This window comes from Oncorhynchus nerka, linkage group LG4, assembly GCF_034236695.1.
Source record: "Oncorhynchus nerka isolate Pitt River linkage group LG4, Oner_Uvic_2.0, whole genome shotgun sequence".
In the NCBI taxonomy this organism is placed as follows: domain Eukaryota; kingdom Metazoa; phylum Chordata; class Actinopteri; order Salmoniformes; family Salmonidae; genus Oncorhynchus; species Oncorhynchus nerka.
In genome coordinates, this window is record NC_088399.1 from 84,100,441 (window position 1) to 84,113,641 (window position 13,201).

At 45.4% G+C, this 13,201-nt stretch overlaps 1 protein-coding gene across 5 annotated transcripts in view; it reads right to left on the minus strand.

Annotated features, from left to right (window-relative positions):
• The window catches only part of ppp1r9a (protein phosphatase 1, regulatory subunit 9A), a 160,180-nt gene that overhangs the window by 51,577 nt on the left and 95,402 nt on the right, over positions 1-13,201 (minus strand). For 3 of the 5 annotated variants that reach the window (XM_065017975.1, XM_065017976.1, XM_065017973.1), the window contains exons 5-6: positions 10,639-10,743; positions 1,467-1,602 (exon numbers count right to left, since the gene is read on the minus strand). In XM_065017975.1, coding sequence (XP_064874047.1) covers positions 1,467-1,602; positions 10,639-10,743 — 241 coding nt within the window. Of the gene's footprint in view, positions 1-1,466; positions 1,603-10,638; positions 10,759-13,201 lie in introns of all 5 variants that reach the window. The other 2 variants (XM_065017971.1, XM_065017974.1) reach the window with 1 other exon arrangement.

Sequence of the window (13,201 nt, forward strand, 5' to 3'; positions counted from 1 at the left end):
GTTATAATGTGAACAGCCACATTATTCTCGAGCTGTTTCACTACGCCTGATTTTCCATTATCACAACCCCAACTCATGACCAAGATTGACCTGCGGCAGTCAATTGCAATGTTGGAGAACGGGATTGGAGTGCAGTGTGACCACACAGGTCTGAGTGCAGTGTGACCACACAGGTCTGAGGGCAGTGTGACCACACAGGTCTGAGTGCAGTGTGACCACACAGGTCTGAGTGCAGTGTGAACACACCGGTCTGAGTGCAGTGTGACCACACAGGTCTGAGTGCAGTGTGACCACACAGGTCTGAGTGCAGTGTGAACACACCGGTCTGAGTGCAGTGTGACCACACAGGTCTGAGTGCAGTGTGACCACACAGGTCTGAGGGCAGTGTGACCACACAGATCTGAGTGCAGTGTGACCACACAGGTCTGAGTGCAGTGTGACCACACAGGTCTGAGGGCAGTGTGACCACACTGGTCTGAGTGCAGTGTGAACACACAGGTCTGAGTGCAGTGTGACCACACAGGTCTGAGTGCAGTGTGAACACACCGGTCTGAGTGCAGTGTGACCACACAGGTCTGAGTGCAGTGTGACCACACAGGTCTGAGGGCAGTGTGACCACACAGATCTGAGTGCAGTGTGACCACACAGGTCTGAGTGCAGTGTGACCACACAGGTCTGAGGGCAGTGTGACCGCACTGGTCTGAGTGCAGTGTGAACACACAGGTCTGAGTGCAGTGTGAACACACAGGTCTGAGTGCAGTGTGACCACACAGGTCTGAGTGCAGTGTGACCACACAGGTCTGAGTGCAGTGTGAACACACAGGTCTGAGTGCAGTGTGACCACACAGGTCTGAGTGCAGTCTGACCACACAGGTCTGAGTGTAGTGTGAACACACAGGTCTGAGTGCAGTGTGACCACACAGGTCTGAGTGCAGTGTGACCACACAGGTCTGAGGGCAGTGTGACCACACAGGTCTGAGGGCAGTGTGACCACACAGGTCTGAGTGCAGTGTGACCACACAGGTCTGAGTGCAGTGTGACCACACAGGTCTGAGTGCAGTGTGACCACACAGGTCTGAGTGCAGTGTGACCACACAGGTTAGTCATTAGGAGGGTGAAATAGAGCTGGGTCCATATCAAACTGGAGTACTGATCCAGCATCAACACCCCCCCCCCTCTTTCCATACATATTCATCCTAATCTAAAAGGCAAAACTGATCCTAAATCAGCAATCCTACTGAGATGCTTACAGGCCCTGATCAGTAGAAGAGTGTACAAGCATTTCGCTACACTTGCATTAACATCTGCTAACCATGTGACCAATACCATTTGATTTGATTTGATTAGTGATTCAGTAAGTTAGTCATTGTTGTAGAATGAGTTAATAAAACTGTATAGGATTTGATGGGCCACACTAACAGGTGTATCAGTAGCAGGGTGAGAGAGTGGGGCAGTAGGCTACCCACCTCATCGTCGTACTGGGCATACTGGGCATACTGCTGCTCCAGCATCTCTCTCTGTCTCCTCTCCTGCTCCAGAGTCTGTTGGATCAGAGCAGCCACCTCGCTCACCTGGCCCGGACGCTCTCGACCAATCACAAACCTGGAAACGGACAGCAACAGCCAATCAGCAACAGCATACGGGGGGGATTAAACTTTCACATAATGAAGAATCATTGGACAATAGATTGGAAAAATAACTGCTGTTGCGTGTCACAGAAGTGCTGACTTTACAATACACTGAAACACTGTGCATGTTGGTTTACTGAGGAATGAGAGCTTCACTTCAATACACCTCTTCCATTGACTTTACAATACACTGAAACACTGTGCATGTTGGTTTACTGAGGAATGAGAGCTTCACTTCAATACACCTCTTCCATTGACTTTACAATACACTGAAACACTGTGCATGTTGGTTTACTGAGGAATGAGAGCTTCACTTCAATACACCTCTTCCATTGACTTTACAATACACTGAAACACTGTGCATGTTGGTTTACTGAGGAATGAGAGCTTCACTTCAATACACCTCTTCCATTGACTTTACAATACACTGAAACACTGTGCATGTTGGTTTACTGAGGAATGAGAGCTTCACTTCAATACACCTCTTCCATTGACTTTTTCTCATTCATTTATCAGCTTAACTAAACACGACTGAACTTTCTCTGTCCTAATTTGAAACTGTTTATTTGTTTGTGTGTTGTTTGAGGCTGTAACAGGCAGTCTGTGCGATTGGCAGGGACTTAACGGCAGGATCTGATTATAGAGGAGTGGAGGCGAGGAGGGGGAAGGTGGCTTTCATCAGTAACACAGTGACGTGATAAATGTCATGCAGCCCTCCAGGGTGGAATGTGCACGTCAGGCACTGGCACAGGCTCAGGGTTACAGCTGTACCAGCCATTCTCTCACACCCTACCCCACCCTATCAAACCCCAACCCGACCATACCCTACCCTACCCTACCGTACCCTACCTTACCATACTCTACCATACCTTACCCTACCCTACCCTACCAATACCCTACCCTACCGTACCCCACCCTACCAAACCTCACCATACCCTACCATACTCTACCATACCCCACCCTACCATACTCTACCATACCATACTCTACCATACCCTACCATACAATACCATACCATACTCTACCATACCATACCCTACCATACCATACCCTACCCCACCCTACCATACTCTACCATACCCCACTCTACCATACCATACCCCACCCTACCATACACTACCATACATTATCCTACCATACCATACCCTACCATACTCTACCATACCCCACCCTACCATACTCTACCATACCATACCCTACCCCACCCTACCATACTCTACCATACCCTACCCTACCACACCCTACCCTACTCTACCATACCCCACCCCACTCTACCATACCCTACCAAACTCTACCATACCCTACCCTACCCCACCCCACCCCACCATACTCTACCATACCCCACCCCACTCTACCATACCCTACCATACCATACCCTACTCTACCATACCCCACCCAACCCTGCCATACAATACTCTACCATACCCTACCCTACCCCACCCTACCATATCCTACCCTACCCTACAATACTCTATCATACCCTACCATACTCTATCATACCCTACCATACTCTACCATACCCTACCATTCCCTACCATACCCTACCTACCATACCCTAACATACCCCACCTACCATACCCTAACATACCCCATTCTACCATACCCTACCATACTCTACCATACTCTACCATACCCTACCATACCCATACCTATCCTACCATACTCTACCATACCCCACTCCACTCTACCATCCCTACCATACCCCTACCTATCCTACCATACTCTACCATACCCCACTCCACTCTACCATACCCTACCATACTCTACCATATCCTACCCCACCCTACCATACCATACCCTACACTACCATACCCCACCCTACCATATCCCACCCTACCATCCTCTACCGTACCCCACCCTACCCTACTCTACCATACCCTACCATCCTCTACCATACCATACCCTACCCCACCCAACCATACCCTACCATACTCTACCATACCCCACCCTACACTACCATACCCTACAAAGCCTAGGACTGCCATGCCGTCCACTGGTGAGAGAGAGAGTTATCAAATCAAAGTACACTAAAAACAAATGTGTGGTTAAAATTGGCAACAAGTAAACAGACTTCTTCGCTCAGGGACGTGGTGTGAAACAGGGTGAACAGGGTGAAACAGGGTGAACGGGGTGAACAGGGTGAAACAGGGCTGCTCAAGTTCAACACTGTTTAACATCTACATTAATGAATTGGCAAAAACATTAGAAGAATCTGCAGCACCTGGTCTCACCTTACACAACACTGAAATCAAGTGTCTGCTGTACGCAGATGACCTGGTGTTGTGGCCTCCCACTAAGGAGCTACTGCAGCACCTAGATCATCTGCACAGGTTCTGACAGACCTGGGTTCTGACAGATAACCTAAAGAAAACTGAATAGAATATTCAAAAAAAGGTCCGGAAATCAGGATCACAAACATGAATTCTATTTGGACACAGTTCTATTAGAACACACCAAAAACTACACATATCTAGGACTAAATATCAGCAACACAGGTGGCTTTCACATGGCTGTGAACAAGCTAAGAGACAAAGCAAGAAGAGCATTATATGTCATTAGAAGCAACATTAAAATGGAAATTCCAATTAGAATCTGGCACAAAATGGCAGCGAAGTATGGTGTCCCCTCTCTAATAATGAATTTACCAAATGGGACAAACATCCAATCAAAATACTGCATGCAGAGTTTTGAAGTGCAAAGAAAACCTCCAAATAACTAATGTAGAGCAGAATTGGGCCAATAGCCCCCCTTATTAGAATAGAACAAATAAGCAACCCTGAAACATATCATCACACAGCCCTACAATGTCAAGAGATGAAACAAGAGAGGAGTCCCCTGGGCCAGTTCTGATGCTCAGATCACTAACCCAAACCAACTCCATAGAGCCTCAGGAGAGCACTCAGAAAATATGACCACATTATCACAAAGCAAAATTAAAATAAATCACCCATTGGAAAGACACCACAAAAAATGTATGTCAACTTCAATGCTTTTTGTCTCTAAACAGACAGTACATGGTGGCAGACTATCTGACCACTGTGACTGATAGAAAACTGAGGAAAACACTGACTAGGTACAGACTCAGTGAGCACAGTCTGGCTATAGAGACTGGTCGTCACAGGCATTCTCATGAATATTGTTGTTGTAGTTGCTGTTAGTGGTAATCCCATTTCCACTACTACTATTATTAGGAACATTCACCTTTTAATGAATCCACTTTGTCCAGTTTATAACAACATTGAAGGTATATATTTATTCGGGCAGTATCTTGCTAACTCTGACTCAAACCTCCAAAAACCAAATCCAGTGTTTGGGATGGTCTTTAAGTCATTCAGTAATAGATTTGTGAACGCCAGGTCACCTCTCCCCATGTTCCCTCTCTACCACCCAGCATACAAGAGGCAAAAACACATCTTTCTCTGGTTTCTCTCTCGTTTACTCCAAGATGGATCCCTCTATCTCAGCGGGAGAGCATATTTGAGTCTCCAATCATCCGGAGTGGGCCCGCTGATTACAGAGCTTCAGTGCTATACGCTCCACAGTCCAGAGGCTAACGTTGAGCTACATCTGAAGCAACAACAGAGAGGAATCACGGCCATCTCTCCATCTAGCAGCTGACCTGGAAACAGTTTCTGCATTCCCGGAAAAGCAACATGCATGGGGGTTCCACCCTGCCTCCCACTGCTCTGGGAACAACAGCCATAATGCAGAGAACATGTCTAGTCCATTAGGAGCTGCTATGTTGACAGACACGGGCTGCTTCTCTAATGGCACACTATTCCCTTCCCTTACTGCTTTTGACGAGGGCCCATAGGGCTCTGGTTAAAAGTAGTGCACTACATAGGGAATAGGGTGCCATGTGGGACGCACATGGTTAGGGATTTGAGGGATGTCCGCACTTCACTTCCTCACACAAAGGATATGCCCTCTGTCAACCATTGTGGGATGTTAGTTTCATATTGTGCTGTCTTTTAATATCTGGCTCATAAATATAGATCTTTCTTCTTTTTTTACCATAATGCGATTATAGTTTCATGTGGTGATCAGTGACATCTTACTCATCTGGTTCCAGAGACCTGGATGATGTCGTAAGTCAGGGTTAAATTGAGTTGAAATGGCAAATCTGGGACACAGGGCGATCAAACCCAGGGAGGAGAGAGAGAGGGAGAGAGATTTACTGGACAGGAGGAAGAAGAGAGTGAATGAAAAAGGAGAGATAGAGAGCAGAGAAGAGGAGAGAACAGATCAAAAGAAAATAAGTGAGAAGAGAGAAAGAAAGAAAATGTGTGTTCTTTTTCACTTTCTCTCTTAGCTGCTGTCCATGCTTTAATCAATATTGTCTCAGTAAACAGCTGCTTAGGGAACAATATGCTGCAATAGAGTTTGACACAGTTTGACACATCCTTCCATTCCATCTCTCTTCACCATTCACACCATTAAGCAGATATGGCTTCCCTAATAATGGCACCCTATTCCCTATAGGGCTCTGGTCAAAAGTAGTGCACTATATAGGGACTAGGGTGTCATTAGGTACACAAGTCCCTGAGAGATTGCAGCGGCAGTATGAAATCAATAGAATTCCATTTGTAATATTTACAATAATATTAGTGCTCTTTAGATGGAAGGTTACTCGCAGGTTAACAGAAATAAAAGTGCTGTCTAATCCTGGTCGTCTTGTCTGTGATGGATGACAGAGTGATATAATAATAATAATTCAGAGGAGAGTAAACCAACAGAGGGGGAGAGAGGGAAAAACAACACTATATAAGAGAGGACAAAAAGAGCAAGAGAGGGAGGGAGAGGACTGAAAGAGAGAGGGAGAGAGAGAGGACTGAAAGAGAGAGGGAGAGAGAGAGAGGACTGAAAGAGAGAGGGAGAGAGAGAGAGGACCGAAAGAGAGAGGGAGAGAGAGAGAGAGAGGACTGAAAGAGAGAGGGAGAGAGGGAAAAACAACACTATATAAGAGAGGACAAAAAGAGCAAGAGAGGGAGGGAGAGGACTGAAAGAGAGAGGGAGAGAGAGAGAGGACTGAAAGAGAGAGGGAGAGAGAGAGAGGACTGAAAGAGAGAGGGGGAGAGAGAGAGGACCGAAAGAGAGAGGGAGAGAGAGAGAGAGAGGACTGAAAGAGAGAGGGAGAGAGGGAAAAACAACACTATATAAGAGAGGACAAAAAGAGCAAGAGAGGGAGGGAGAGGACTGAAAGAGAGAGAGAGAGAGAGAGGACTGAAAGAGAGAGGGAGAGAGAGAGAGGACTGAAAGAGAGAGGGGGAGAGAGAGAGGACTGAAAAAGAGAGGGAGAGAGAGAGAGGACTGAACGAGAGAGGGAGAGAGAGAGGACTAAAAGAGAGAGGGAGAGAGAGAGAGAGAGAGGACTGAAAGAGAGAGGGAGAGAGAGGACTGAAAGAGAGAAGGAGAGAGAGGACTTAAAGAGAGAGAGAGAGGACTGAAGGAGAGAGGGAGAGAGAGAGGACTGAAAGAGAGGCAGAGAGAGGACTGAAAGAGAGAGGGAGAGAGAGAGGACTGAAAGAGAGAGGGAGAGAGAGGACTGAAAGAGAGAGGGAGAGAGAGGACTGAAAGAGAGAGAGAGGACTGAAAGAGAGAGAGAGAGAGGACTGAAAGAGAGAGAGAAAGAGAGAGGACTGAAAGAGAGAGGGAGAGACATAGAGGACTGAAAGAGAGAGAGAGATCTAAACGCGTCCACATGCTTCTCAGACAAAACAGTTCGTAAGAGTTTGTGCATATATTATGACGCCATTTTGTGATGTTTTTCTTCGTTTTGGACTTCGATAAGATTTTTCCGGCCATTCGGGCACACATTTTTTTCTTGATGCCAGTCAAAGTTTGGGAGCCGAAGGTCAACTGTAGGGATTCTTCAATAAAGTCTTTGTTGTCATTCAATGAGAGACGACTTGTTTTCATGCACGTTTTTTCATTGAGAAATAATGCACCAAACATCTTAGTTAGAAAAATCTTAGATGAATTCTGACTATTTTGAGGAAGTGTATACTGGCTACGGCGTATCAGAATGGCCAAACAGCACTATTGCCGTTTTTTCCCCTAATTTTTCAAGTGAAGGTCTTTTGAGTTCGCCTAGCCGACTTGGGCTAACTGCCTGCCTAACTGATGCATGCTGGGAGGGGGTTATTCATAAAGCTCTTCTCTTCCATGCTGTGCTCCTCTATTGTTTGGGAGAAGAGTGTTCTGCTCTGTGGAGCGGAGGCCTGCTGTCCACTACTCTTTCACAATGAGACATATTTACACTCTATTTACATTATGCTAATGTAGCATGAATGGGGGTCCGGCAAAACGTTTTTCACATGCAGGCTATGTTCTGTGTTTGTGTAGCAGTTTTGGTGGTCTGCAGTTTGAAAACATACAGTACGTTGGGTTAAGTTTGGAGACAAAATGGCCCCCTTCCCTCTATAAGGCACAACATAATGTAAACAGCACTTTCTCAGTGAGCTCAGAGCTACAGAGAAAAGGTTCTGTAAGAGAATCACAGTAAAGTGGACACATGCATAATGTTTTATGAGCAGAAAGAACGACTATACGACAGACTACTGTAGCTGTACACTGAGTTATGCTCCTCTAACAAAGCAGTTTTAACTAAACAGACCAAAGAGAGCGAGAGAGAGAGACATCAATAGAAAGAGTGGGAGGTAGAGAGTGAAAGAGAGAGAGAGGGAGAGAGAGAGAGAGAGAGAGAGAGAGAGAGAGAGGTGAATGCAAGCATTTCCCATGACTGTGTCTCACTCAAAACCCATTGTTTCCCTGGCCCATCACCCCACCCTGGATTTGGACAGCCTCTATGACCAGGTACACCCCAACAAGACCACGGACCTCAACTTTGCCAGGACCTTGAAAGACATCGCTCTCAACCGCAGTCCCTGCACCTCAAACAGCAGCAACAGAGCGATGAGCACCTCGCCCAGACCCTAGACCCGCGAGACTCCCCCCCAGAGGACATACACCCAGACCACAGCATCATCAGCCACGCCTCCACCCCCAACCCCAAACCAACCCTGGCCACATCCTATATAGGCCCCCGGATCAGGCCTATGCCCACTGGTTGGCCTCTAGGTTACAGAGAGCTGGTAGTCCCATCCACCAAACTACCAGTCGTAAACCAGGAAAGGGACTCAGGGGGTATGATCATTTGGTATAGATCAGACCGAAGCCACTCTATTAAATAGGTTGAAAACGGTGTAAACTTGCCAGTAGAAAGCCTTATCAGTATATTTCACCTCTCAGCTTCTCTATCAAATCTAAACATTTCAAGCAGACGACCTAAGAAAATAAACAATAATGACAAATGGTTTAATGAAGAATGCAAAAAACTAAGAAGGGAATTGAGGAACGTGTCCATCCAAAAAAAACAGAGACCCAGAAAACCTGAGTCTACGCCTGCACTATTGCGAAACACTAAAACAATGCAGAAATACACTAAGAAACTAAACAAACAACATGAAGAGCTATCTACCCAAAACAGAGATGTGTGGATAAACCACTTCTCCAATATTTTTGGCTCTATAGCAAAAACATATACAAATCTTCGAGTCAGCTATTAAAGACTACCAGAACCCACTCAATTCTCCAATTACAGTGAATGAACTACAGGACAATCTGAAATAAACAGTAAAAATTACACTCAGTTTTTAAAGAATATAGACATTTCAAATGTTATATTATTGGCTATGTACAGTGTTGTAGCAATGTGTATGACAGGGAAAATAAATGAACAGATAAAAATAGGTTGTATTTACAATGTTGTTCGTGCTCCCTTTTCTTGTGGCAACATGTCACACATCTTGCTGCTGTGATGGCACACTGTGGTATTTCACCTAATAGATATGGGAGTTTATCAATGTCTGATTTGTTTTCAAATTCGTTGTGGGTCTGTGTAATCTGAGGGAAATATGTGTCTCTAATATGGTCATACATTTGTCAGGAAGTTAGGAACAGCAGCTCTGTTTCCATTCTCATTTTGTGGGCAGTGGGCACATAGCCTGTCTTCTCTTGAGAGCCATGTGCGATAGTGACCTCTGGACTCAGTCAAAACTTCCTTCATTTTGGGTCAGTCACAGTGGCCAGACATTCTGCTACTATGTACTCCCTGTTAAGGGCCAAATAACATTCCAGTTTGCTCTGTTTTTTTGTTGAGTCTTTACAATGTTTCAAGAAAGGTTCTTAGTTTTCTTATGATTTGTTTGGGTGTAATTGTGTTGCTGTTCTGTGGCTCTGTGGGGTCTGTTTGACAAGAGAGTCCCCTTACAAGCTGACTGAGGGGACTTATCTACAGGTTCACCTCTCTATAGGTGAGGGCTTTGTTAAGGAGAATCGCTTCTTTTTAGTTGGTTGTAGAATTTAATTGATATTTTCTGGATTTTCATAATTAGCGAGAATCGTCCTAATTCTGCTCTGCAAGCATTATTTGGTGTTTTACGTTGTACACGGAAGGTGTTTTTGCAGAATTCTGTATGCGTGAGTCTCAATTTGATGTGTGTCCCATTTAGTGAATTCTTAGTTGGTGAGTGGACCCCAGAGAGCATTAGAGAGGTAGAGAGTATTAGAGAGGTAGAGAGAGGTAGAGGTAGAGAGCTAGAGCGAGGTAGAGAGAGGTAGAGAGTATTAGAGAGGTAGAGGTAGAAAGTATTAGAGAGGTAGAGAGTATTGGAGAGGTAGAGAGTATTAGAGAGTTAGAGAGTGTTTGAGAGAGGTAGAGAGGTAGAGAGGTAGAGAGAGGTAGAGAGTGTTTGAGAGAGGTAGAGAGGTAAAGAGAGAGGTAGAGAGAGGTAGAGAGGTAAAGAGAGAGGTAGAGAGAGGTAGAGAGGTAGAGAGTGTTTGAGAGAGGTAGAGAGGTAGAGAGAGGTAGACCCCAGAGTAGGCGGGGCTCTGTCCTTGTTCTCTCATGACCATGACTGCTGTGGTTTATGCCACTTTGTGGTACCTTGGACTCATCTGGATAAAGAAATAAAATATATTTTATTATGAATATGACTGTTGGTATTACCTGACCACTCCCTGGGTGTTCCTCAGGACGGAGGCAGCAAAGCTCTGGGTCACTCCCACCAGACTGGTGCCGTCCACCTCCACAATCTGGTCGTTCACTTTGATCCTACGAAACAACACACTGAGGTCACATAAAGGTCACACACTGGTTACATACAGGTCACATACAGGCTACTGGGCAGTGGCCTGGCTGGTATAGTGGTAATGCTGCAGCCTACACGTCTGTAGTGTTGGCATAGGCTAAAATCTGGTCAAATCTATCCTCTCTCTCTATAGTTCCCCAGTTATCCTCTCTCTATAGTTCCCCACAGTTATCCTCTCTCTCTATAGTTCCCCACAGTTATCCTCTCTCTCTATAGTTCCCCACAGTTATCCTCTCTCTCTATAGATCCCCACAGTTATCCTCTCTCTATATAGTTCCTCACAGTTATCCTCTCTCTCTATAGTTCCCCACAGTTATCCTCTCTCTATATAGTTCCTCACAGTTATCCTCTCTCTCTATCGTTCCCCACAGTTATCCTCTCTCTCTATAGTTCCCCACAGTTATCCTCTCTCTCTATAGTTCCCCACAGTTATCCTCTCTCTATATAGTTCCCCACAGTTATCCTCTCTCTCTATAGTTCCCCAGTTATCCTCTCTCTCTATAGTTCCCCAGTTATCCTCTCTCTCTATAGTTCCCCAGTTATCCTCTCTCTCTATAGTTCCCCACAGTTATCCTCTCTCTATATAGTTCCTCACAGTTATCCTCTCTCTCTATCGTTCCCCAGTTATCCTCTCTCTCTATAGTTCCCCAGTTATCCTCTCTCTCTATAGTTCCCCACAGTTATCCTCTCTCTCTATAGTTCCCCAGTTATCCTCTCTCTATATAGTTCCTCACAGTTATCCTCTCTCTCTATAGTTCCCCAGTTATCCTCTCTCTCTATAGTTCCCCAGTTATCCTCTCTCTATATAGTTCCTCACAGTTATCCTCTCTCTCTATCGTTCGCCAGTTATCCTCTCTCTCTATAGTTCCCCAGTTATCCTCTCTCTCTATCGTTCCCCAATTATCCTCTCTCTCTATCATTCCCCAGTTATCCTCTCTCTATCGTTCCCCAGATATCCTCTCTCTATCGTTCCCCACAGTTATCCTCTCTCTCTATAGTTCCCCACAGTTATCATCTCTCTCTATAGTTCCCCACAGTTATCCTCTCTCTTTATAGTTCCCCAGTTATCCTCTCTCTCTATCGTTCCCCAGTTATCCTCTCTCTCTATCGTTCCCCAGTTATCCTCTCTCTCTATAGTTCCCCAGTTATCCTCTCTCTCTATAGTTCCCCAGTTATCCTCTCTCTTTATAGTTCCCCAGTTATCCTCTCTCTCTATCGTTCCCCAGTTATCCTCTCTCTCTATAGTTCCCCAGTTATCCTCTCTCTCTATAGTTCCCCAGTTATCCTCTCTCTTTATAGTTCCCCAGTTATCCTCTCTCTCTATCGTTCCCCAGTTATCCTCTCTCTCTATAGTTCCCCAGTTATCCTCTCTCTCTATAGTTCCCCAGTTATCCTCTCTCTCTATCGTTCCCCAGTTATCCTCTCTCTTTATAGTTCCCTAGTTATCCTCTCTCTTTATAGTTCCCCAGTTATCCTCTCTCTCTATCGTTCCCCAGTTATCCTCTCTCTTTATAGTTCCCCAGTTATCCTCTCTCTCTATCGTTCCCCAGTTATCCTCTCTCTTTATAGTTCCCTAGTTATCCTCTCTCTTTATAGTTCCCCAGTTATCCTCTCTCTCTATAGTTCCCCGGTTATCCTCTCTCTCTATAGCTCACCAGTTATCATCTCTCTCTATAGTTCCCCAGTTATCCTATCTCTATAGTTCCCCAATTATCCTCTCTCTATAGTTCCCCAGTTATCCTCTCTCTCTATAGTTCCCCAGTTATCCTCTCTCTCTATCGTTCCCCAATTATCCTCTCTCTCTATCATTCCCCAGTTATCCTCTCTCTATCGTTCGCCAGTTATCCTCTCTCTCTATAGTTCCCCAGTTATCCTCTCTCTCTATCGTTCCCCAATTATCCTCTCTCTCTATCATTCCCCAGTTATCCTCTCTCTATCGTTCCCCAGATATCCTCTCTCTCTATCGTTCCCCACAGTTATCCTCTCTCTCTATAGTTCCCCAGTTATCCTCTCTCTCTATAGTTCCCCAGTTATCCTCTCTCTATAGTTGCCCAATTATCCTCTCTCTATATTTCCCCAGTTATCCTCTCTCTATCGTTCCCCAGTTATCCTCTCTCTTTATAGTTCCCCACAGTTATCCTCTCTCTCTATCGTTCCCCAGTTATCCTCTCTCTCTATAGTTCCCCAGTTATCCTCTCTCTCTATCGTTCCCCAGTTATCCTCTCTCTCTATCGTTCCCCAGTTATCCTCTCTATCTATAGCTCCCCAGTTATCCTCTCTCTCTATCGTTCCCCAGTTATCCTCTCTCTCTATAGTTCCCCAGTTATCCTCTCTCTCTATAGTTCCCCACACTTATCCTCTCTCTCTATCGTTCCTCACAGTTATCCTCTCTCTCTATAGTTCCCCAGTTATCCTCTCTCT